The 26394-nt window shown below is 39.1% G+C and overlaps 2 protein-coding genes and 1 pseudogene across 3 annotated transcripts in view; all 3 read right to left on the bottom strand.

Moving 5' to 3' along the window:
- The window catches only part of LOC311001345 (RING finger protein 175-like), a 100421-nt gene that overhangs the window by 65950 nt on the left and 8077 nt on the right, over positions 1-26394 (bottom strand). The gene's annotated exons all lie outside the window — the stretch shown is intronic.
- Positions 1475-2881, bottom strand: LOC311001461 (serine protease FAM111A-like; annotated as a pseudogene). Its single transcript has one exon. The product of its transcript is annotated as a serine protease FAM111A-like (transcript).
- On the bottom strand, positions 17176-19787 carry LOC311001460 (serine protease FAM111A-like; the record flags this gene model as incomplete). Its single annotated transcript, XM_083992549.1, has 2 exons — positions 17176-18957; positions 19731-19787. The coding sequence occupies 2 exons, from the start codon at positions 19785-19787 to the stop codon at positions 17176-17178; spliced, it is 1839 nt and encodes a 612-aa protein (XP_083848675.1).

The raw sequence follows: 26394 nt of genomic DNA, 5'->3' as shown, positions 1-26394 counted from the left end.
CAAAAATAGAATTTTGCACAAAGTTTGACCTACATCGTCTGAAAGATGAGTTATTACATTAATTTTATGATCCAGAGTGGGCTCAAATTCAATTTTCTTTTCTGTACACCTTTAAAGGTAACGCACAGAAAGACAGAAAAAAAGACAGGCAGATATGTCTCAATTGTGCTTAAGTTGCACTAGAAATTAAAGAATATTTAGTATAGTGACATTAAATGAGAAGATCAGCTTTTTAAAATCAGCTTCTTTTTCTCAACAGAATACAAGTGACAGTGAATATGAGATACAGAGGTTTTATTTTTATTTTTGTGATCAATTTTTTTAAATTATTTTTTTCTATATCAATCCAGTAGAACAAAAACAAAAATATAATAAAAAACAAACAAACAAGCACCTTGAAAAGAAGAAAAAGAAAGAATGAAAAATGTTCCAATCTACTGCTGAGGAGGAAACAGAGAGGTCATGACTCCAACAGGTTTTAATGAGCAGAGGCGATTCTGCTGCTTTGCATATGAAGGTATACAGGTTGGAGACCAAACCCTCGGCAGATTGATTGGAACAGATTTTGTGAATTGGATGGATCTTAAACTCTTCTCCCCAAGGTATCCCATAGGCACACAGAGCACTTCGGAGTTGTAAATAAAAAAAGATACAGAGATACAGAGGTTTTATTAAAATAAATCACAGAGTGGCTTTTCCCATACAAGGGAGACAAGGGGACAGTAATACAAGAACATGTAAAAAGGCACTTGAAAGTGGTTTACAGAGATAAATAACTTACTACTTAAAGCAGAAGTAAGTGATATATTTGTGTTAATATAAGTCTTAAATAGTTATATCTTCCGACAGCAATCACTTACATAGAGTGTTTGGACTGAAACACGGGTCTCTCAGTCACTCTGCTCTGCTCTGAGCCCAGGAGAAAACATTTATCGTATCCTACAGTTTTTATCCAATGAGGAGAGAGAACGGCATGCAGGGCTGTGTGTGCAGCCAAGGGACGCCGTGAATGTGGCGACGTAGGGACGAGGACTGTTATGGTGCGTTCAAGGAAACTCGTGTTTTTCCGACCTGTGAAGTCGTACCAGTTCGATCTGGTACGAGTTCACCGGTCGGAAGTTACGAGTGGCCGTTATAGTGACTTTCACAGGTAAAACAGGTCGGAAAAACACGAGTGGGTTGCCTGGAACGCTACAAAGTCGTAAGTTGTGACTTGAAGCTGTAATTTACGATTTCAAACGCCTGCCTGGAACGCAGCATTAGCGAAAACGACCGGACCACTTACTTCTGCTTTAATGATGTTGCTTCCCACACCAATTTGTCTGGTCCTAATTTAAGACTTTGTTGCCTTCCTGTCAACATCAATTCCAAGATCAACTCCAAGTTACAGATATTGGATATTCAAGTCATAATGATTCTGGACCAGTGACCAGGTGAGTTTTAGGTTCACGCTCCATATCGTGTGAGTACCAAGTTATATCTCCTGGTACTGCTCATCTGAGTAGCGCACTTGACTCAGTAAGTCACATGCACCCCTGGCTATAACGACGCTGTTCCAGAGAGCGGTAAATGCGCAATCTGTTTCCATTAGCACCTCAGCATCTGCTCGCTCAGTCTCCATTATTACCTGTTCTAGATACTTGTTTTTCTTTGCTTCCTCCTCAACTCTACTGAACAACTCCTCGTTTCCATTTGCCTTCAGATTTCTCACAAATGTTTCAAATATCATGAGCAGAGGATGGCCGTACTCTATCACGCTATGTTCATTCTTTGGAAACCCGTAGGTATATCCTGCGCTGTGCAAACCAAACACTCGGCCAAGGGCATCAAACACCGGGGAACCAGAGGAGCCGTGAGACATGAATGTCTCATAGGTCACGACTTTATCTACATCATTCCCACCCATCATTATTTTTTCAATGCCTCGAGTTTTGAGTGTTTGAGTGATTGACTGGACAATGAAGACACTGTCTTTGTATGGATGTAATTTATCACCGACAGCCTGCTCCCTCATCCCTTTCTCAATGATACATGTAGGATCCATTTTTTTCACGCCTCCCTCTGGGTGACCAATGATACAGGCTTCACCATCCTGAGGCACTGGACCAAAGTTCTTCAAGAGTCCCGGTGGGACCTTGATTTCCTCTGTGTTTGTGCTTTGTTTGAGGTTCTCACCCTCAGGGTCAAGCTCCAGTATGGCATAATCCAGTTCAGCATCAAAGTCAATGAATGTTTCCTTACAGCTGAACTGGCTGTAGTTAGTGTGAGGCTCTGGGTCATCATAATTAAATAGAGCCCACACATTTACATCCACCTGACACTTTTCTTCATCCAAGTGATTGTCAAATAAATGTTTGTTTGTCAGGATGAAGTTATCAAACAGCACAAAGCCTGTGCCCTGACAAACACCCTCAACAACAACTTTACAAACTGACTCACCAAGTTTCAACAGATTCCTGATTCTGTGAACTTCACTAAAGGATTGTTGGATCTTTCAAAAATTTTCCTTCCTCAGGGTGAGTTCTTCTTCAAAAGAATCACCAGGGAATCTTTCCTCCATCCATTTTTTCAGATCTGGAAACTGCTTGCGCAGTCTCTCATAATTCTCTTCAGTATTGTCAATGCTTGACTCTTTTACTGCTCTTCCTACAGTGATTCCACTCTGCTTCACTACATCTATGACTGACTTTGTCTTCTGTCTGCTCTGTAGATTATTTGATGCATCTTTGTTTTTCTTGTTCAATGGAAGACAGATCTTGAATGACTTCAGATCTAGGTTGTCAACCCACTGTGTACAGACAGTACGAACATCTGGATTCTCATTGTCAAACAAACTGAATTTGCCGAGAGTCACAGAGAGTCTTGTACTTTTTGACAGCATTGCTTTTAAAAAGCTCCTTAGATTTGGTGTGCACACCTCCCTCCTTATCAATGAAGAAGACTGCATAAGCCTCTTTTGGATGTATTATTTTGTTTTGTTGGACTTGGACCTCTTCGATCTTTTCTGATGTACATGATAGGATCAGACACACATCATCACTGAGACAAGTACAAGGGAAATGTGTTGCAATAATAGTTTCCTTGTCCCCTTTACCCATCTGAATTATAATGTTTTCATCAGCACATTTAATCTTCTCCTTGTACATTTCAGTTAATTTTATCGCCTCCAGCACTGTGCAAGGTTGATGGCAGTCAACAGTTTCTTCATGCTCAGACCCGCTGAATTTCAGTATGACACGGTGCAAATGTCCACCCTGCAGAAAAAACAGTGACAGAGTAAACATCTGGGCCCGTATTCCTAAAGATTCTAAGAATCCTCTCAGAGAGCTCCTAACTTAACCTAAAAATTCCTAGCAAGGAGTCTTAGCTTAGGAGTGATTCCAGAACACTCTCAGAGAACTCTGAGCAAGGAGTGGACAGAAACTCCTATCTTAGTGAGGAGGTGTGGTTGACCCCCGTTGCTAGGTATGAGTCATCATTTCAAACGCTGTGATTGGTTGATCCTAAAAGTTAGATAAAGAGCACCCGCCCCATGTGTTGAGGCTATAGTCCTCACTGCAGGTGGCCCCGGTTCGAATCCCTTGTGGAGCAGTCCTATCCTGCATGTCTTTCTGCCTCCCATTTCCTGTCTCTCTCTCAACTGTTCTGTCAATTAAAGGCCAAAATGCTCAAAAAATATACTTAAAAAAAAAAGCTAGATAAAAAATATACTTTTGGTGATAATGGGCAAGGGATGGACCCTCAAATCGATACATTTAACCATAAAATCCAATCTTATGAAGACTGTGTAATTGTAAAAATTATTTCACATAAAAGAAAATATCTGTTAAATGAATAGTAAGCTATACTTTAAAAGTATCCTACAAAATGTGTGAAAACTTGCACAGTATTCACATAGTGAAACTTAGATTTATTTGCTTATATTAATTACCATGCTGGTCATTTTTGCACTTTCAACTTTCCAACTCAATTTGGTATTAACAAGGGTAAAATGGCTCAGCTTTAATCAGTGTCTGTGATTGCTGACCGGCCTATAAGAAGCAGTGTTGGTTGGCTTTGAAATCTACCACAAACCAGTGAACAGCAATGGAGAAGAAAAGAACATGGAAATCCAACTGGACAGAGGAACAGGAACAATCTGTAGCGTTTCATTCACCGTCATCCAGTGTTTGGAGAATATCTCTCCTGCCTCTTTTGTCCACCATTTTGTCCTCTGCTTAGGGAACTCCTAAGCCACTTAAAAGTCCTCTTCCCTACTCTTAACAGATCCCACCTTAGGAGCTCTCTTAAGAGCTAGGATTCTTTAGGAATAGCTTTTATCTTTATTAGGATCTACTCTTAACTTTTAGGAGAAATTCTAAGAAAACATCATGATTCTAAGAATTTTCTTAGAATTTGGCCACTAGGAGCAACTCTTTGCACTAAGAATCTTTAGGAATACGGCCCCAGATAACCTTCTTCTTGTGAAAATATAGTCTATTCTGTACATTGTGGTCTACTCACAACTAAGACTTTCTCCTCCTTCACTTTCACTTGACAGCCTGTAAAAGTCTGTGCAATAAGAGAAACATTTACAGTCACCTCATTCATGAAATTATCAAAGTAGGGACTTGTGGCAAAATGCACATCATACAATATTATAACAAAAACGAGAACAAAAAAATCATTAAACCATGATTATAAAAAAAAGCCTCATTGTTCACAGGTTATACCTTCATGAAATAAATAAAGTGTTAGAATAAAATGACATGTGTAATATAACTGGAGCTGTGACCACTAAGCACCACCTAACTTTAGACTGGGTGCTACAAGGGGTGTGGTTGTACTACCTGCCTTCACTGTGGTCAGAGTGACAGAATAAGAGCTTGTCAAAGCAGTTTCAGTGAAAATAGAGAAGTGACAGTAAAATCAATATAATGCCTTCATTTTTATGGTCCAGGGCTGTTTGTGTCATTAAATCTTTACACAGTGAATGAAATTATTTAACTGCATATATGACACTATGATTCAAGCTGCTACCAGCAAGCTAACACAAAACATTAATCATCAGCTTAAGTTACAAGACTAGCTTGTAAAAGTCTGTAAAATGAGAGAAAGATGTTAAAGGGACAACGAGGAGTTTTGGAAAAGCGAAGCGTTTTCACACTACATTTATGAGCCTCCGCGCGCACCGTAAAATTATTTTGACCGGCGCAAGACGGACTCATGTTTTCATTCATCAAGAATTAAAGTCAGAGGTTCAAAGAGGTTCAGTTACCGTCGTAGTTCCGACCATAAACGGCGATTCAGCGGCGTTATTCTCATGACTCGCCACGAAACCGAAAGTAAAAAACGCTGGTCGGCTCGACCAGCATCTCCGCCACCACTAATAATAACAAAATAACGTTAGAGACAGAACGATATATTTATCGAAAATGGGCCCATTAACAAGTGGTAGCGTAGATTCATCCACATTAACGTGAGACTTTTTTTATAACCGAATAGAAACTCCTCGTTGTCCCTTTAAAATTCTTAAATTCTTGTGAAAATAAAGCCTATTCTGTGCATTGTGGTCTACTCACGTCAAAACCATTCTCCTCCTCCACTTTCACTTGACAGCCTGTAAAAGTCTGTGCAATAAGAGAAACATTTACAGTCACCTCATTCATGAAATGATCAAAGTAGGGACTTGTGGCAAAATGGTTTTAAAATAAATGTCGTCATCTATTTTATCCTTACTTTTTCCTAGTAGCACAACTCATAACTGAGGTCACAGTGTGTGTTGGACTGCATTATACAGTAGCCTATATAAAAGAAATCCCATCACACAGAGGCAGAGAACTCACCTGAGAGGCAGCAGCTCCACCTAGTGGTGTACTCTCTGTACTGCTGCCAGGATCCTGATAATAAGAAGATGCATACACAAATCAACTTGGTATATTGTGGCTAATTCTGCACAGAACCAACACCCACATTAGGGAGAGGTGGCTTTACTGTAACCAACATTAAGGATACACAAGACACAGACATCAAAGATAATAAATATTTGTCGAGTTTTAATTAGAGAACAACTGTTACTTACCTTTTTATTCTCATAAAAGCTCCTGATATCCTTTGACACTGTTGTGTTTTTGGGAGGCATTTTGACCTAATATTACAGAGGCAAAATATACCTTTGTTAGAATGACATGCTAAAGCACTGAACAGGAAGTGACCATCTGAATCCTTAACTTTGAAATTGAAAATGTAAAAACTGACTTATATTTTCACTTTGTCATTGATTAGGAAGTGTTGTTATCAGCCACCTATTTGCAGTAGTATGCAGAATGTTAGCATGGTTGGTGAAGGATGACTCACCCTGAGAGCCACTACAGTAAAATGACTTCACCCTATCTCGCAACGAGCAGTTGAGCGATGTAATGGAAAATGTTATATGATCCCTGGATGAACTTTGAAGATCTTATGTTTACGACCTTTAGATGAATTTTTGGAAAAAGGAAAAAGTTCAACTTTTGCACTCTTTGTTCCTGTTATGCTTAAAGGGACAACGAGGAGTTTCTCCATCGGCAGAATGAAAAATTCTGCGACAATAAAAAAGTCTCATATTAATGTGGATGAATCTACGCAACCCACACTTGTTAATGGCTCCATTTTCGATAAATATGTCGTTTTGTCTCTATGGTTATTTTGTTATTATTAGTGGTGGTGGAAATGCTGGTCGAGCCGACCAGCATTTCTTTACTTTCGGTTTGGTGGCGAGTCATGAGAATAACGCCGCCGAATCGCCGTTTATGGTCGGAACTATGACGTTATGTGATCGTCTTCCAACCTCTGACTTTAATTCTTGATGAATGAAAACATGAGTCTGTCTTGCGCCGGTCAAAGAATTTCACGGTGCGCGGAGGCTCATAAATGTAGTGTGGAAACACTTCGCTTTTCCAAAACTCCTCATTGTCCCTTTAAGAAAGTGGTTGTCGATGTGCCTGAAACCACAACAGGTAGGCTACTGTTCCTGCTCTTTCTTCCTCTTTCACACGTGTTAATCCTACAGTAGCCTAATGATACATCATGAGCGCTAAATGTACCCTTGTATTATGATTGGTCTAGTGCAAGCTTACTCTGCAAGAAGTTCATTTTGTCTGCTGAATACTTTGTTTTAGGTTCTTTTTTTCAGACAAAAAATATAGCTACAAAAAGCATATCAAAAGTTTCAGAGACCAACTCAAACTGAATAGAGGGAGCCAATAGTCACACTTTATAGTAGAATTTAAAATTGACAATACACATCATACAATATTAAAACAAAAACGAGAACAAAAAAATCATTAAACCATGATTATAAAAAAAAGCCTCATTGTTCACAGGTTATACCTTCATGAAATAAATAAAGTGTTAGAATAAAATGACATGTGTAATATAACTGGAGCTGTGACCACTAAGCACCACCTAACTTTAGACTGGGTGCTACAAGGGGTGTGGTTGTACTACCTGCCTTCACTGTGGTCAGAGTGACAGAATAAGAGCTTGTCAAAGCAGTTTCAGTGAAAATAGAGAAGTGACAGTAAAATCAATATAATGCCTTCATTTTTATGGTCCAGGGCTGTTTGTGTCATTAAATCTTTACACAGTGGTGTGAATGAAATTATTTAACTGCATATATGACACTATGATTCAAGCTGCTACCAGCAAGCTAACACAAAACATTAATCATCAGCTTAAGTTACATAGTTAAGTTATTTAAGACTTGACCGGAATGAGTCGACATGACCCACTTTCAGCTCTTAAACTCTTACTTAAACTGAGCTAAATGTTAAACATATATTAGAAATAATGTAGGTAATCTTTGACTTTTGAATTACTTAAATTAAGAGTTAAATTAAGAGTTTCTTTACCTGTCAGTTGTGATTAAGAGTTTGGTGTTTTGGTCGCAATGTCGCCAGCACAATCAATCCTCTCCGGTTCAGAGCTGAGGCCTGTTGTAGAATAAAGAAATTCAGAATAGGTGGAAAAGCCAGGTTAGACAAAGGGGCTTTCTCAATAGGCGTTCTTGTCTGTGCTTGTGTTCTTCCAAAGGGCCTTTCTCAATATGTGTTCTTGTCTGTGCTTGTGTACTTCCAGGCTCATAAATCCATCCTGGTTTACGTAATTGGTTGTTCGAACGCTGAAACAGGATGAGAAGGGGCATCTTTGTCTAGCCAGGTGTAAGTAATTCGAGTAAATCAGCCACGGCTTTCTTCAGTAAGAGGTTGATCACAGATTCACTGATGAGGGGACAGGTTTTTTTTAACTTAGTTTTTAGGTTAAAATCATGTACAGAAGCATATTTATCATATCTGCTGTTCCATACACACAGTAACAATTATGATAAAAGAAAGGAGACAGAGACTATAATGACAGAAAGAAAAAAAATATAAAACAAAGTAGAGCAAGATGAGATAAAAGAAATATAATTATATCAGTATACCCATAGCAGGGCTCCACCTTCTGGTGAATATATCTTTTTGAAGCCTCAGGGAATATGTTATTTGTTCCATTTGATATATTTCCTTTATTTTTTCATTTCCTTTCATTTTTCCATATATCATATTGTGTGTTGGAGGGTCAGGCTTCAACCACCTTACTTTAATGCATTTAATTGCTGTTGCTATCTGTAAAAGATATTTTTGGCTCTTCCTTCAATGCCTCTTGGTAATAGACCATGTAGGGCCACCATTGGGTCCATTGCGATATTTCCACCAAATATTTTTATTAAGTGTTTCAAACACTTCCTCCCAGAATGCTTCCAGTTTCGGGCATAACCAACCACCACCAGACCTGTTGAGCTCTTCACACTCCTTCTTTACCTTTCAAACAGCGTTGACTTTAATGAGAACGAAGATTAGGTCATACTGGAGATCAACCCTGAAAGCCTCAACTTCATCAATAAAAACACTAAAGTGCAGGTCCCACCAGGGCCCCTGAAGAATTTGGGTCCAATGCCTCAGAACGCTTAAGTGAAAAAAAGGATCCCACATATAGACTTCCGTCCAGGCCATCAATGATCATTTACATCAATATAAAGATGATCTGTTTTCTGCCCACTCCATCATTCAAGCAATCACAGATCAAGGAATTGAGCTCATACTGCCTGATGGCGGTCTGACTGATAATGTAGTGACCTACAAAACCTCCATGCATCCTGGCTCCTCTGGTTCCCCAGTGTTTGACACCTTTGGCCGAGTTTTCGGGTTGCATAGTTATATACTGTATTTCATTATAACTCTGGAGACAATATTATCATGGGACGCGCCAATCCTCTATTTATGTTTAAACAGTTTGTAAACAAGCTGAAGGCAAATGGAAATGATAAACTGTTGAGTAGAGTTGAGAAGGAAGCAAGAGGAAACATATGGTTATATCGCTCCTCTAACTAAATATTGTGATGATCACAAGTTCTCTGATGACTTCTTCAAAAGAAGAATTGTGAGGAGTGTGAGGGATCACATTTGAGCAATATTATAAATAAAATCATTTTATTTTTAAATGTGATATTTCTATTTTTTATTCCTAGGTAATTTTGTTGTTGTTGTTGTTGTTGTTGTTGTAAATATAAAAAATAATTGTCAGTGTGTTAGTATTTCCGGTTAATGAGTTGCTTCCTCACTGGATCTTGTTAAATTCTAAGTTCTAGATCTTTTTAAACATGACTACACAAGTTTCCCTGCACATCCACCTTTTGTTACCTGTTTAGCTCGTTCACCTGCCTATTCCTCTACCTGTGTGTCTGTTTATGAACATTAAAAGCTTCTTTACTTGAATGTCCAGCCTCCCTGTGTGTTTGTGTTTGGGTCCAACTCTGCTGTATTGCTATCATGTGACCTTAAGGCTGTTTGCAAATGCAGGTCAGGTTTATGTTTGAGTGAAAAGCCAAGAGCCTCACTGTTTCCCTGAATAAAAATCTAAATAATATTAATCTAAAACGCAATCTAAATAATGTTTAATCCTGCTCACAGTCCTTCACCTGGTGGCTCTTGAGAATTCACTACCTGGCAGGTGAGACTGGGAGAGGGTGGAGATTCTCCATAAGTCAAAAAGAAACATGTTTTCTCAATTGATGATGTCATCACAGGATTTCTTTGAAAGTCTCAGCCCCAGATTTCAGAAATCCTTTCGATTCTTATAAATGTAGAACCGGTTCCATTTCAGTGCAGTATGGTGAGTCACTGTCATCATGGAAAATGAGTCAGCAGTCGGAGCTTCATTTTCACCTGAGTTGACATTTCCACTATGTTACATGCATGCCAGGTGGATTTATCTGGTCTAGATGTTCATATGTGAGCTAGATAAATGATTATTGAAGCTTTGTTCTGTGGTGAATAAGTTAAATTAAAACCATGAGTGGTTCTGCTGTGCTCATCTGATTCATTTGCAACTTTTCATATCATATGTGATGTGAATATACATTTAAAAAAAAGAAAGAAGACCAATTGCCCTGGGACAATTTGGTATATGATTGTTTCCTCAATACATTTATTTATTAGCATTTGTATACCTTATTTGTCAACAATCCCTGACTGTAATTAGATTCAGAGCTGGACAACACTGTAAAAAAAACAGATTGGATACTGACACCTCCAAGTTATACGAAACCATGTGGTTTCATACAAAGGCTAAAGTTGTTGACTGTTGCCTCCAACCCAGTCGCCACCAGGAAATGTTCACTATGGACGTTTCTGCAAACCCCAGAAACATCCATAATGAACGTTTCTGGGATAAAATACGTTCTATTCCAACATTTCGTTGCTCATTCATTTAACGTGAGCCAAATTACGTTCAATATCAACATTTCCTATAGGGGAGAGTGGGGTAAGATGAGCCAGTGGGTAAGTTGACCCACCCCTTGTTTCTAGGAAACTATAGGAAAAAGTTAGCATGTGACCAAATATTTGGGAGGCAGGCATCATTTCATGGAGTCTGTGAAGATTAGAACCATGTGAATAAAGTGGTTTAACATTTATGACCACTCTCGAGAGTGAATTTTGTCGATCATAAGTTTCATGAGAATTGTGTTTAGACCAAAAGAGATGATTGCAAATTTGTTTTATACATGGGTTGTGGTATCTATGAGCTACAACATGAGGTAGTAAACCTAGCATGAAACTGCACCATTTTAGCTGTGAGAGCAATAAACCCAAGCTAAGGTAGCTGTGGGGTAAGTTGATCCATTTGGCCAGGGGTAAATTGAGCCACCTATCCTATACAGTTAATGAATATATTTTGGCTGTATATGTCCAAATGATTAAATCAAGACTCTGTATGTTTGTGATTACAGTAAGTATGTTCCTATAAACAGGAAAAGTTGTTTATAGTGTGTCAAACTTTACTTTCAAAGAAAAATATCTGGGATTCTTCCCAAGATGCCACGTAATCGCAAAACTCCCCAAATCTCAGTGAGTTGGTGGCTCAGCAGGAAGTCCCTGCAGTTTGTGTTCACCTGTAACCTGGACAGATGGAATATTAAGTAAAGGGGGAGGTAGGAGATGGATGGAAGGAAAGAAGGGGGGGTTGATCAATTTACCCCACTCCTATGGTCAACTTACCCCATTCATGGGGTAAGTTAAGTCACAAGACCACTTTTTTTGAACATGCTATATTTTAAAAACAGTTATATTTACCCTCATTCTGTTCATTTGTAGGGATGCAAAACATCCTGAAATATATGCAGATGTGTTAGTTAGCAACAAAACTATAATTGTCTTGATGTAGTGATCCTGAATACAAAAAGTGGCTTAACTTACCCCACTCTCCCCTACGTGAATAGCATTCAGCATAGCATATTTTGGCATTGTTTTGAGGACATTTCTAGCAAGAAATGTGTGTTTTACTTTAGAAATCTATGTGGAATGAAAGCAAATTGTGTTTTATTAGTCCTCTAGCGATAATTTATCCGACTGCTTGTCACTTCCCCCCCGCTTTGCAGTGGGCGTCATGGTTTCCATAACAACGGTGGCTGAGACTCCTTTTCGGAGTCAAAATCCTTGAGGCCGATCGGCCGTGATGAGTTAACTGCTACACTATTCAACCCTTTTAAGCAATGTAAACTGCAATGTGGCCTCATTTTAACTGACAGTATATTCATACAAAAATTTACAGCCCGGACCTAATTCACAGACGGACAGCTTCCGCCGACAGAAGCTATAAACTCATTAATTTCACCCTGGCTTATTCAAAGAAAACATAGTAAAACTTGTAGACTTGTGTATATTAAATTATAATCATTCATTTATCAATCATACGATAGGATATGACGTCAATACCTTCGGCGCCAGCGCTGGACACAACAGCGCCACAGAGTGTCTACAACGCAATGACAACACCTTAAAGTGTGTAGGTCTATTGTCTACTGTGCTGACACGAGAAGTGGAAATTAAGCCATGTTGACTTTAGCCTAATTCAACAAAATGTGAATAACAGTGTGGAATCAGAACAGCTCTTTTTGAAGTCCAAATGATTCAAGTTAACTCAAGTCAAATATAATTTTTTTTATTCAAGAAAACAAACTTAAATTGGATTATCTCCCAAGTATGGAAGATTTCAAAGCTATAGGATCAAGGACTATTTGACTACTGCATGCACATGTTCTCTCACCAAACACAGTTGGTGATTATACTCTAATGATGTGATTTGCTGTTACTGTTTTAGCTGTTTTTATGTTTATTTTGTTGATGTTGTCCAAATGTGTACTTGATGTTGACCTACTGTGCTGCTGTTGACAAACAAGATAAAAACACTAGTAAATGAATCTATTGAGTAAATAATTATAGACTATATTGTCCTAGTGGTCTTCCACAATTTTTTGTATTAATAACATCACATGTGATATAAAAAGATGAATATCAATCAGGAGAGCACAGCAGAACCGCTCTAGGTTTTAATTGAACTTTTTTCACCACGGCAAAGCTTCAATACTCATTGATCTCAGCAGTGATTGTCACATCTGAACATCTAGAGCAGATAAATCCACCTGCAGGTAACAACGACAGCAGAGGTGAACATGAAGCTCTGACTGCTGACTCATTTTCCGGTGACTCGGCATACTGCACTGAAATGGAACCGGTTCAACATTTGTAGGAATCAAAAGGATTTCTGACTTTCAGAGACTCCCCATGATTACATCAGTGAATGAGAAAACAGTTTTGGTTTCTTTTTGACTTACGGAGAGTCTCCACCCTCTCCCAGTCTCACCTGCCAGGTAGTGAATTCTCAACAGCAGTTAGGAGAAGGACTGTGAGCAAGATGACACATTTTGGATATATTTAGATTTTGGTTAAGATTAATATGATTAGGATCTGTATTCAGGGAAACACTGAGGCTCTTGGCTTTTCACTCAAACATAAACCTGACCTGTATTTGCAAACAACCTTAAGGTCACATGGTAGCAATACAGCAGAGTTGGACAGACACACACAGGGAGACTGGATGTTCAAGTAAAGAAGCTTTTAATGTTCATAAACAGACTCACAGGTAGAGGTACAGGCAGGTGAACAAGCTCAACAGGTAACAAAAGGTGGATGTGCAGAAACTTAGGTGATTTCCAAGTGTAGTCATGTATAAAAAAGATCTAGAACACACTGAAATTTAACAAGATCCAGTGAGAAACCAACTCATTAACCGAAAATACTGACAATTATTTGTAACTGTCACTTAATTTACAACAACAATCCCATTGAAAAATCCAAATGCTCATTTGGTATTCTTGGAATAAACAATACAAATATCACATTCACATATCACAATGATTGTATTTATAATATTGCTCAAACGCGATCCCCTCTCCTCCCCCCTACAGTTCTTCAACAGTTCACCTTTCCTTCAATCCTCACAATTCCTCTGTTGAAGAATAGTCATCAGAGAACTTGTGACCATCACGATATTTAGTTGGAGGAGCGATCAACTCTAACCATATGTTTCCGCTTGCTTCCTTCTCAACTCTACTCAACAGTTTATAATTTCCATTTGCCTTCAGTTTGGTTACAAACTGTTTATATATAGTAAGTAGAGGATTGGCGCATCCCATGATAATGTTGTCTCCGGAGTTATACTGAAATATATAACTATGCAACCCGAAAATTCGGCCAAAGGCGTCAAACACTGGGGAACCAGAGGAGCCAGGACGCATGAAGGTTTTGTAGGTCACTACGTTATCAGCCAGACCTCCATCAGGCAGTATGTGCTCAATTCCTTGATCTGTGATTTTTTTAATGATGGAGTGGACAGTGAACAGATCATCTTTATACTGACGTAAATGATCATTGATGGCCTGTACCCTGTCCTTTTTGTTAATTCTATATGTGGGATCCAATTTTTTCACTCCTCCTCCTGGGTGACCAATGATACAAGTGTTACCATACTGAGGCATTGGACCAAAATTCTTCAGGAGCCCTGGTGGTACCTCTATTTTTGTGTTTTTATTGATAAAGTTGAAGCTCTCAGGGTTGAGCTCCAGTATGGCGTAATCTTCCTTCTCATCAAAGTCAATTAATGTTTTTTTACAACCAAAGTAATAGACATTTGTGAGGGACTCAGGATCATCATAGTTGAATAGAGCCCACACATTTACATCCACCTGCATCGTTTCTTCATCAACGTGACCTTTTATTAAATGTGCATTAGTCAGGATGAAGTTATCAAACAGCACAAAGCCTGTTCCATAACCAACACCCTCAACAGTGACTTTACAAACCGACTCACCGAGTTTCAGTAGATTCTTGACTTTGTAAACATCACTATAAAAACTTTGGAAGTGTCCAAAATCGTCCTTCTTCTCTGTCACTTCTTCCTCGTAAGAATCAGCACAAAATGTTTCTTCCATCAATTTTCTCTGAGAATCTGAGGTCTTAGCCAGCGAGTTGTAAGGAGTCGACTGATCTATCAGCACTTTGGGTAAAAGCTTTGCAAACTCAGACTTGGAGGGATTTGCTGCCCTGCCTTGTTTTTCTTTAGCATACAAATCTGAATAGGCATCATTACAGTCAGCTAGCTCACATCTGTCAGTAGGAGAGTCAAATACAATGTGATCAACTGTCCTTTCTGTCTGGGTAAGACCTTGACGACGTTGGTCAGCCGTGCCTGAAGTGTCCTTCTCCTGTTGTCTCATCACTATGGTGCCATTTCCTTCCGTCGTTTTCATCATCACTTCATTTGGAAAGTTCTGCAAAGAGCATCTTTGGGCGTGTGGTGTACAATCTGTAACTGTGGCAATGTTGCGAATATGATCACCTTGCCCAGCTGCTTGGCCAAGTCCACCCAGCAGGAGGAGGAAGAAGAACCATCTTTTAATTTGCTGTGGCTTTTCACCTCCTTCTGAGAGACAGCCAGTCTGCTCCATTCTTTTCTGCTTTCAAACCAGCACCTGGAACATACAAATTAGCTCTCAACTACTCAAGTATCTACAGTACCGTAATATCACCCATGATATAATACCAAGATCGGCTTAAGCCAAGTATTATACAAGAACGTGTTGACAGCATGGGTAGTATGGTATGGTAGTTTCATTTTTACTATAATTCTTTGTCGTATCACAATGTGCTGTTTGTTATCATAGCAAAAAGATAACTGTCTTGTTTTAAGATGCTGGTAGGGAAGATTGACTCACTGTGGAATCCCGGCAAACAAGTTCAAGCTGCCAAAGACTTAATTCTCAGAAACACGTTCACCAGCTCTCTGCTGTTGGTTTAATGTAACAGATGGAGACAACTTTCATTCTTGAGCAACTGAAAAAAAAAATCAATTAGTGAAATTTGCTAAGAAGCTGGTGTGTTAAGATTGTTTTGCTGAGCATAACCACATAAATTCCACATACAGTATAAAAAGTCACATAATTATGACAACATATTGATAGTGTAAGGAAAGCACCTGGGTGTCTTACCTTGGATGAAGTTGGAGAAACATATTCTAACTTTCAGTTCAGGTATTTATAAAGCGGTTGTTCCTCCCACTCAAACGCTGCTATTGAAACGTCCAATAGAAATACAGAGTGACGACTTTGACAATGATGTCAGTGCCTCATTTGGAGATCGTATGAATGCCCTGTTATGTCCAACAAGTCCATCAACATTTTTCGAACAATTAGTACCAAACATATCACTCAAAAGTAAAGTTTACACTATTTTCTTTTATTGATATGGTTGTTTTGAATAGACACTTGAAATACAGAGACTGTTTGTCAGATTATTGTATTAAGGCATGTAATAAACTATTCTGCTTCAGTTGCACTAGAAAGTAAAGAATATGTAGTATAGTGACATGATATGAGAAGATACACCTTATCAGCTTTTTAAAATCACATGTTTTTCTGAACAGAGTTGAAGTGACAGTGTAGAGGTTTGTTTAAAATAAATGACAAAGCTGCATTTTTCCCATACAAAGACAAATAAAGTGGCTTCCAGAAACAAATTACTTAGTAGTTAATAATGTTAAAATGATATTGAAAAAACAAAGACATAAGAGACAGAGAAATAAAAACCATTTAAAATAAGACATCAACAAATAAAACAGAAAACACAATACAAGTCCTGGCCTCAGGTGTGATTCAGTAAAGGAGGAAAAGGCCCAGGCAGGCTTCCCACACCCCTTTGTCTGGTCCTAATTTGAGACTCTTGTTTCCTTCAGGTCCACATCAATTCCAAGTTACAGATTTTGGTTAGCATGTTATAAGCTAGTCTGCTTAAGTTGCACGAGAAAGTGGGGAATATAGTATAGTGACATGATGAGAAGATCAACCTTAACAGCATTTTAAAATCACCCGTTTTTCTAAACAGAGTTAAACTGACAGTGTATACAGACGTTTCATTGAAATAAATGACAGAGCTGTATTTTTCCCAAAAAGGCAAGGAGACAACACATAAAACAAAACAAACAAAAAGCACTTGAAATTGTTTTATGACTTAGATATTAAAATGTTATCTAAAAAACTAAAAGAAACAGAAACAAAAATCAGTTAATAAAAAAAAGTTTTTCCAGAAGTAAAAGTTCCAGATATTGGTTATTTAAGTCAAAATGATCCTGGAGTTTGTTTGTTTTTACCATCTTTGTTCTTCCTGTCTGCCCAGAGCTGATGTCGGTCTGATCAATAAAGACGATGTTCCAGAAAACTTTATGATCTAAAATAGTATACAGCCAGATATGTACTTGTAACATCCTGGAAAAGCTTCTAATTTATACCCCATCTGTTTCCATTGGCTCCTCAGCATCTGCTCGCTCAGCTTCCATTACCTCTTTCAGGTACCCATTTTCCTTTGCTTCCTCCTCAACTCTACTGAACAGCTTCTCGTTTCCTGTTTCCTTCAGATTTCTCACAAATGTTCTAAAAATAGTGAGCAGAGGATAGGCATACTCTATAACATGACCTTTTTTGTTTCGAAACTCATAGGTAAATCCATAGGTGTGCAAACCAAAAACTCGGCCAAGGGCATCAAACACTGGGGAACCAGAAGAGCCGTGATACATGAAAGTGTCATAGGTCACTATTTTATCTACAGCAGCTCCACCCATCATGATGTGTTCAATGCCTCGAGTTTTGAGCATGTCAGTGATTACATACATGATCAAGGCACTGGCTTTGTATGGATGTAATTTATCACTGACAGCCTGTCCCCTCATCCTTTTCTCAATGACACATGTAGGATCCATTTTTTTCACGCCTGACTCTGGGTGACCAATGATACAGGCTTCACCATCCCGAGGCACTGGACCAAGGTTCTTCAAGAGTCCTGGTGGGACCTTGATTTTCTTTGACTTTCCTCTTTGTTTGGGGTTCTCACCCTCAGGGTCAAGCTCCAGTATGGCATAATCCAGTTCAGCATTGAAGTCAATGAATGTTTTCTTACAGCTGAACTGGTTGTAGTTTGTGTGAGGCTCTGGGTCATCATAATTAAATAGAGCCCACACGTTTACATCCACCTGACACTTTTCTCCATCCAAGTGCTTGTCAAATAAATGTTTGTTTGTTAGGATGAAGTTACCAAACAGCACAAAGCCAGTTCCCTGACAAACACCCTCAACAACAACTTTACAAACTGACTCACCAAGTTTCAACAGATTCCTGATTCTGTGAACTTCACTAAAGGATTGTTGGATCTTTCCAAAATTTTCCTTCCTCAGGGTGAGTTCTTCTTCAAAAGAATCACCAGGGAATCTTTCCTCCATCCATGTTTTCAGATGTGGAAACTGATCGCGCAGTCTCTCATAAATCTCTTTAGTGTTGTCAATGCTTGACTCTTGACTTCTTTTGACTGCTTTTTCGACAGTGATTCCACTCTGCTTCACTACATCCATGACTGACTTTGTCTTCTGTCTGCTCTCTAGATTTTTTGATGCATCTTTGCTTTCCTGCTGTTTCTCATCACTTTTTCTCTTGTTCCGTGGAAGACAGATCTTGAATGACTTCAGATCTAGGTTGTCAACCCACTGTGTACAGACAGTACGAACATTTGGATTCTCATTGTCAGACAAAGTGAATTTGCCGAGGTCATCAATAAAGCGGCCGTCTCTTTTCAGAGCTTTTGCAATTGTCATGCCCTTCTCTCCATAAACACAGAGAGTCTTGTACTGTTTGACAGCACTGCTTCGAAAAAGCTCCTTAGATTTGGTGTGCACACCTCCCTCCTTATCAATGAAGAAGACTGCATAAGCCTCTCTTGGATGTATCATTTTGTTTTCTTGGTCTTGTATGTCTTTGAACTTTTCTGGTTTACATGATAGGATCAGACAAACATCATCACTGAGACAAGTACAAGGAAAATGTGTCGCAATGATAGACACCTTATCCTCTTTACCCATCTGAATTATAATGTTTTCATCAGCACATTTAATCTTCTCCTTGTACATTTCAGTTGATTTTATCGCCTCCAGCACTGTGCAAGGTTGATGGCAGTCAACAGTGTATTCTTTACGGTCAGAGCGATTGAATTTCAGTGTGAAGCGATGCGAATGTCCACCCTGAAGAACAGTGACAAAGTGAACATCAGATGGCACCTTTCTTGTGAAAATAAAGCCTATTCTGTGCATGATGTACATTGTGGTCAACTTACAACGTAGCCTTTCTCCTCCTTCACTTTGCCTTGACAGCCTGTAAAAGTCTGTACAATAAGAGAAACATTTACTGTCAATGTAAAAGCATGTACCTCATTCATGAAATGATCAAAGTATGGACTTGTGGCAAAATGGTTTTAAGAGCAGATTGTTATAATATTTTGTTTGTGACGTCTTACTAATAATAAGCACTGTCAACTATTTTCTCCTCAATTTTTCCAGGCAAAACTCTTTTTTAGCTCATAACTGAGGTCACAGTGTGTGTTGGACTGCGTCATATATTTTTTTTTAAAACATCCCATCACACAGAGTCAGGGAGCTCACCTGTGAGGCAGTAGCTCCACCTAGTGGTCTTTCAGGATCCTCCTAAAAACAAGATACATACACAAATCAACTGGGTATGTTGTGGCAAATTCTGCACAGAAACAACACCCACATTTGGAAGAGGGGGCTTTACTGTAACCAACATTCAGGATACACAAGAAGAGAAGAGATCAAAGATTCAAGATGGATTCATTAGTCCTGTAGGAAATTGGTCTCAGACATGCAGACTGCTACATGCATGGTGCATAGACACGACATTATTGTGTAGACAGGTTTAAAATGCAATCACAATACAATAATACATATCTGTCAAGTTTTAATTACAGAACATCCTTATTTGCCAAACTGTTACTTACCCTTTTCTTTTGAAAATAGGAGTTGATATCCACAAACGTTGGCCTTTTGGAAGGCATTTTGACCTAATATTACGAAAACAAAATGTGATGTTGTTAATATGACATGCTAAAGCAATGACCAGGAAGTGGTCATGTGCACAGTTCAGAAATGGCTAAACATTCCCGATTGTCTCATACCAATGGTTCTTCTCGTCTTTCTGTCCTTCTTTGTGTGTTTGGACCACACCTAAGGGACACAGTCTCTAATCGGATCGCTACTCTAGATGGCATCACCCTATCCTCGAGTAAAACTGCGAGGAACCTTGGAGTCCTTTTTGACCAAGACCTTTCTTTCAGCTCCCACATAAAACATGTGACTAGGACCGCCTTCTTCCATCTGCGCAGTATCACTAAGATTAGGAATATCCTCTCCCAGAGTGATGCTGAGAAACTAGTGCATGCATTTATCACTTCTAGGCTAGACTACTGCAACTCTCTCCTGTCAGGATGTCCGAAAAACTCTCTAAAGAGTCTCCAGCTGGTCCAGAATGCCGCAGCAAGGGTTTTGACTCCCACCTTAGCTTCTCTCCACTGGCTTCCTGTTGGATTTAGAATAGACTTCAAAATCCTTCTGCTGACTTATAAGGCTCTTAATGATAAAGCTCCAACCTATCTGAAAGAACTAATCATTCCTTACTGTCCTACCAGAGCACTCCGCTCCCAGAACGCAGGTCTGTTAGTGACTCCCAGTATCTCTAAAAACAGACTGGGAGGTAGAGCCTTCAGTTACCGGGCTCCTTTACTGTGGAACCAGCTCTCTCCATGGGTCAAAGAGGCAGACACTCTAACTACATTTTGAACTTATCATTCTCTGTTGTACTTTGTAGTTTGACCTTGGTGTCTCGCACTCTCTCTGTGTTTCCGCAGATCCACAGGAGCTCCATCTCTCTGCACCAGCCGCCGCCTGCATCGCCCGCTTCCCCCCTTTCCCCTGCCGTTAGACCGGCCTCCCCTCCCTTCCCATGGACCAGTCTGCCACCCAGTCCTCCCATCGAGCTGACCGGCTCTCCCTGCCTTCCCTCCCACCAGAAACTGCCTCCATCAGCTTTTGTTAACAATTCCATGTTTCCCACATTCTGTGTTATTGTGTTTTATAGTGTATTGTTGCTACACAGTGCACTTTTGCCCAAGACAAATTTCCCCTTTTGGGGACAATAAAGTTGATCTAATCTAAATCTAATCTGTTATAAACTATAAACTGTTTTCTTGTCTAACAACATCTATTGCACGTCTGTCCGTCCTGGGTGAGGGATACCTCCTCTGTTGCTCACCCTGAGGTTTCTCCTGGTTTTCCCTGTTAAAAGGGTTTCCATGGAGTTTTTCCTCAGTCAATGTGAGGGTCTAAGGGCAGAGGATGTTGTTGTGATGCCATGTAAAGCCTTTTGAGACAAACTGTTTGTAAAAACAGACCATACAAATAAAATTGCCTTGCCTTGTTTGCTAGTTTAAATGTCCTCCCCTTTTTCTTTGTCAGACAGATAGATCAAAGATTCAAGATTCAAGATGAGCTTATTAGTCCCAATGAAAAAATTGTCTCACATTCAGGCTGCTGCATACATGGTGTATATCCAGGACATTATAGTGTGGACAGGTTTAAAGTGCAATCACAACACAATAATAATATAATAAATAAATAATAAGTTGTAATTACAGAATATTGTTAGCCAAACTACTACTTACCCCTTTCTTCTCAAAAGAGGACCTGACATCCTCTGTCCTTGGCCTTTTGGAAAGCATGTTGACCTAATGTTACAGAAGCAAAATTTTATGTTGTTAAAATGACATGCTTAAGCAGCATTAGCAGGTACGTCTTACAATGTTGTACTGTTCTTATACAAAGTTCAGCCAAACACCAGGCTGAAGAGAGAGGGACAGCAGAGGCTGCTCTGACAGCGGTGGAGCTGCAGCTGAACCGGCTGGAGAGCACAGCGCGACCCACGTCCTTTTTTGTTTGTTTGGTTGTTTTTTTTAGCAGTGCAGTTGTTACAGGTGATGCATAACGTATCTATGTCCCAGTATGTTTGTCCTCTGATCTTCCTTCATGTGACCGCACTGCGTAACTGGCGCATACTGTAAGTCCCCCTGTGTAACATTTTCCTGTGAAATATGACTGAAGGTACGAGTGGAAGTCTGCTATAATGCCAGCTTTTGTAGGCTACTTTGCTACTTTAATATTCATTCAACAATCTTTTTCCACTTAAAAAATATAAATAATAATAATAATAAAATTTGTGCACTACATTATATTATAGGGCAAAGAATGCGTAGACAAAAACGTTGACTTTTGTGCAGGTGGAACATGCTCAAACTGTATTAGTAGCTACTAGTAGCTCATATAGACACAGTCGGCAAGCAAGGAAACGTCACTTCCGGTTAGGGCCGTGGGGGAAAACAAACCGTGTCCCCCATACACACTCATGCAAAAACGCGGCATTTTAAACCTTTGTCAAAGGCTTTTTCGCCGTCCTGTCTAAGTTTTAATCACATGTATATGCTGACAGAGAGCTATATTTTTAGAAACTCATCACGATCTGGGTCGATTGTTGTCCGTACATTTAAAAATATTAGGTATTTCACAGTCAGTCATATTTGTCTTCCCCCACGGCTCTGACGCTCTCTTAGTCGCCGCCGGCCGGCTCTAGACACTCGTAGACACTGCCTGAGTTATTGTGTATTATTTTGCACCGCAAATAAATTCAAAAACCACAACCTGAACTTTTATATCGGAACTTCGCTCATCTTCTCCAAACGTGTAACGCTCTGACCGGAAGTGAAGGTTGCCGACCCTGCTGACTCGGTGTAGGCTATGGCTGTGAAAACTTTATATTTTAAGATGTACGGACAGCAATCGACCCAGATCGTGATGAGTTTTCTAATATATAGTTCTTTGTCAGCATATACATGTGATTAAAACTAAGACAGGACGGCGAACAAGCGTTTGACAAAGGTTTAAAATGCCGCCTTTTTGCATGAGTGTGTATGGGGAAAACGGTTTGTTTTCCCCCACGGCCCTAACCGGAAGTGACGTTTCCTTCCTTGCCGACTGTGTCTATCCCTTTAAGAACGGTGTGCGTGTCTTGTTAGTAACGGCTCAAGCACTGGAATAAGAGAGTAACGACACCACCATTGACTACCGTGGTAAGCATTTTGCGCCCGAGTGGCAGGATATGGGTGTTGCAAAAGCGCCCAGAAAACCCATTTACTCCAATGTATGTGTGTTGCCCACTTGCTTGTAAATTGATGAAAACAGCCGTGTTTTTGTTTTTAGGTGTCTTGGTCATATCAAATTATACTTTGTTTATTACAAAATGTAGATTGAAACATTAATGTGTAGACAACTGTTTTTTTTTTGTTGTTTTTGTTTTTTACTCGCCTATGTGTTAATGTTTATCTGTAAAGGATCCTCAATGATGCTATTAAGGTGGGTGATCTATAAATGTCCTTAAATTATTGAAAACACCACACTTGCTCATTCACCAACAATGCAGCGATGTCAGTTCTTGGGCGCTTTTGCAAAACCCATATTCCTCCACCAGGAGGCGCTTCCATTGGACCAATGCTGTCCTTACTCTCTTTTCCAGTGTAGTAACGGCACTACACGACACGCCCCCTACACGCCTCTCTCTTGCAGGCCGCAGACGGACACACTTGGACGGGAGGGGTGAGTGAGTGAGCGCTGCAATCTAGAATCTGAACGCTGGATGTCACGGTTTAACCCCAATACTAAACACTGAGGCTTTAAAAAAAAAAAAAAAAAAAAAACCTCTCTCCTTACCAGGAACTCCAGCAGTGGAGAAAAGTGACAGACAGTAAAATAAACATAAAAAGCGTATTCCTTCATTTCAATGGCCCAGGGCTGTTTGTGTCATCTAGCTGCTAACGATCAACAAGCTTACACAAACCTAACCTCAATTATTAGCTTAGCCTAACTTACCTACATAAAAGCAGAAGTAACATCAGCCATTTTGACCATGTCAACATGACCCATTCTCAGCTCGATTAACTACTTAAACTAGGTTAGAAATAACGGTGTAATCTTTCATGACTTAAATTAAGAGTGTCTTTACCTGTTAGTTGGTTGTCATTGTTGTTGTAGTAGTGGTAGTAGTAGTTAGTGGTTTAAAGTCCGCTCTTCTGGTCGATCCTCTGCGGTCCAGAGCTGCCGAGTGAGTGAGGGGGATTCGAAGTACCCGCCGTGAAAAAGGGGAGGGGCGATGCCAGCGCTGCCTTCAGGACAACTCGGAAGTCGGAACTCCAGCCCGGAAACTTATATCGAGGATCTAACCATGGCTGTTTCTGACACTATTAATGTTATTATAATCTTGGGTAATTTATATCCATTGTGCAAAACGGAGGAACTCTAAACCTTCCTTTTCTTGTTTCATTAACAAGTTTAAGTTATTCTTTTCATCCCTTAAAAAGACAAAAAAAAGTATGCAAAAAAGTTAAGTCTAAATATTTCTCGTTTCCTTCTCTTCTAAGCTATATTTAAATTTAACTTATCTTTTGCTGCTCTGTTTTTGTCTAACATGTATGCCTGGGAAATACTAATTGATTTATTTATTATTTACTTTTTTGTTTCATGATTCCCTTACTGTTATGTTTGCACTCTACACCGTGCCTGTTTTTCATGTGTATTGCTGTTTTTGTTGTTGTTGTTGTTGTTGTTGTTGTCACTGACAGTTTGTATTTTCAATGCTATTAAAAATAAATAAATAAGTTATCGAGGAGAAAGAATATGGGTGCACGAAAGAAGTTTGGTATATTGTTGCAGTTGGCTGAACACTAAAAATAAATGCAGCTGCAATTCATGTTTATTTTAGAAGCAAAAGCAAAATTATTATTATTATTATTATTTTGAGTTATCCCGGACCTGTTTGACGCCGTTCAATTCTTTTTTTCTTTTTTTTTTTACAATGCGGAGCTCGTTTGTCCCGAGTTGTCTTGAACGCAGCAGGAAAACTAACTAGTACTAGAACATTCTATTTACTTGGTCATGTCTGGTCATGTCCGGCAAAGCGTTCAGCGATTTCTTATGGGGAAAATTTGATTTGATTTGATTAAGATTAACATCTCCATTAGCTGCTGCACCTAATAATATAGGTGTCACTCAGAGCTGAAATGTTAGGATCCCCTGTGGTTCACTGTCCAAACTGATTGACTGATTGAAACTGATACATTTAATCTGAAATAGATTTAAAAGGACAGTATAATGCTCATAGAGGGGGGATTTAACTCCATTGAGTGAATATAAACAATTACCAAATGAGTTATTCCATTGCTACTGTAGAATAATATGCAGTTGTGTTGACAACAATTTACCAACTAATAACAATTGAGTGACAACAAGCCACTTTCTCACTCATGTGTGGTGGTTCAAATAAACTATTACGCCTGAGTGGGTGCAAAGATGAAGATAGACAGGACAGTGCTGTTCTGCTTTGCTGGTAGAGTGTTCGAGATGTGACCATGCAAAGTTGATGCATTGCTGTGTGATAAGACACTTACTCCACCACCGTGACCAGAGATTACCCTGAGGCTACAGCTTGTTCATAATCAGCGATGTTGTTGGGTTCAAGTAAAGGCTACGCTGAACCACCAAGGCACCAACTGACAACCTTAACCCTCTATGGTCCCATGTTGCCCTCAGGTGACATACCACTGTTTGGCCTGTAACATCTCCACAATTCATCCCATGTAATGCTGTAATACTTTTTTTTTAAAAGAGAGGAGACCTTAGAGAATGCTTTAATTTATCACATGACTTTCAAGAAGCCATTCTGAAACCCTTTTTTGCAGACTTTTTCAAAGGAAACAGGTTTGCCATTTTGCTCCACTAAAACAGTCTGAAAACATACAGTAACTTCCTGGCCCTTCTTCATCTGGAGAAAAAAATATTTACACTAATAGATTAATAAAGTTGCATTTTTAATAGTTCCATGCAATTTATTTACTTATTAAATAATGGAAACTTGTTAAAATGCACCTGTTGCCCCAAAGCAACAACGTATAGAAAATTGCAATGTTGCCTTGAGGCGACAGTGGACCATTATGGAATCAATATTGCATTATGAGACTATGGTAGTGTGTGTTTAGGTGTAAATATAATGTTCAAAAACATATAATTCATTATAATTTTGTTTTTTATCCTTAATAAATGTGATTTTGGATGCAGTAAAGTAAACACCAGGCTATTATGATGATGATGAGGAAGATGAGAATGAGAATTCGGATGAGGCCAGTGGTGTTTCTAACACCACTGGCCAGTAACAGTATATGATGAACCGCAAAAACTTCCAAAAATAAATAATTAAAAAAAATGTCTTTAGATTATGTTTATTTAGTCTATTTTGAGACATAAAAACACTCCAAACATTTTTTCCCCACTGGCATCATAATTCAGCGGACCAGAGGGTTAAAGGTGACACACAGAAAGACAGGCAGAGATTTTTTTCCATTTGTAGTTAGATTTATTCAGTATAAAGTTAATAGCAGCAGTCTTGATAAGAAAGCAACATCTACTTGATTTGGCAAAAGAAAGATTTCCTCCTGATGAATGGGAGAACATTTCATGGATCTGATAAAGAAAACAAAAGAACAAAAAAAAAACAATAACTGACAGTTT

Source organism: Trachurus trachurus (genome assembly GCF_905171665.1).
Source record: "Trachurus trachurus genome assembly, chromosome: 18".
Classification (NCBI taxonomy): Eukaryota; Metazoa; Chordata; class Actinopteri; order Carangiformes; family Carangidae; genus Trachurus; species Trachurus trachurus.
Note: the sequence above shows the minus strand (reverse complement) of the source record. Positions and strands in the feature narration are given on the sequence as shown.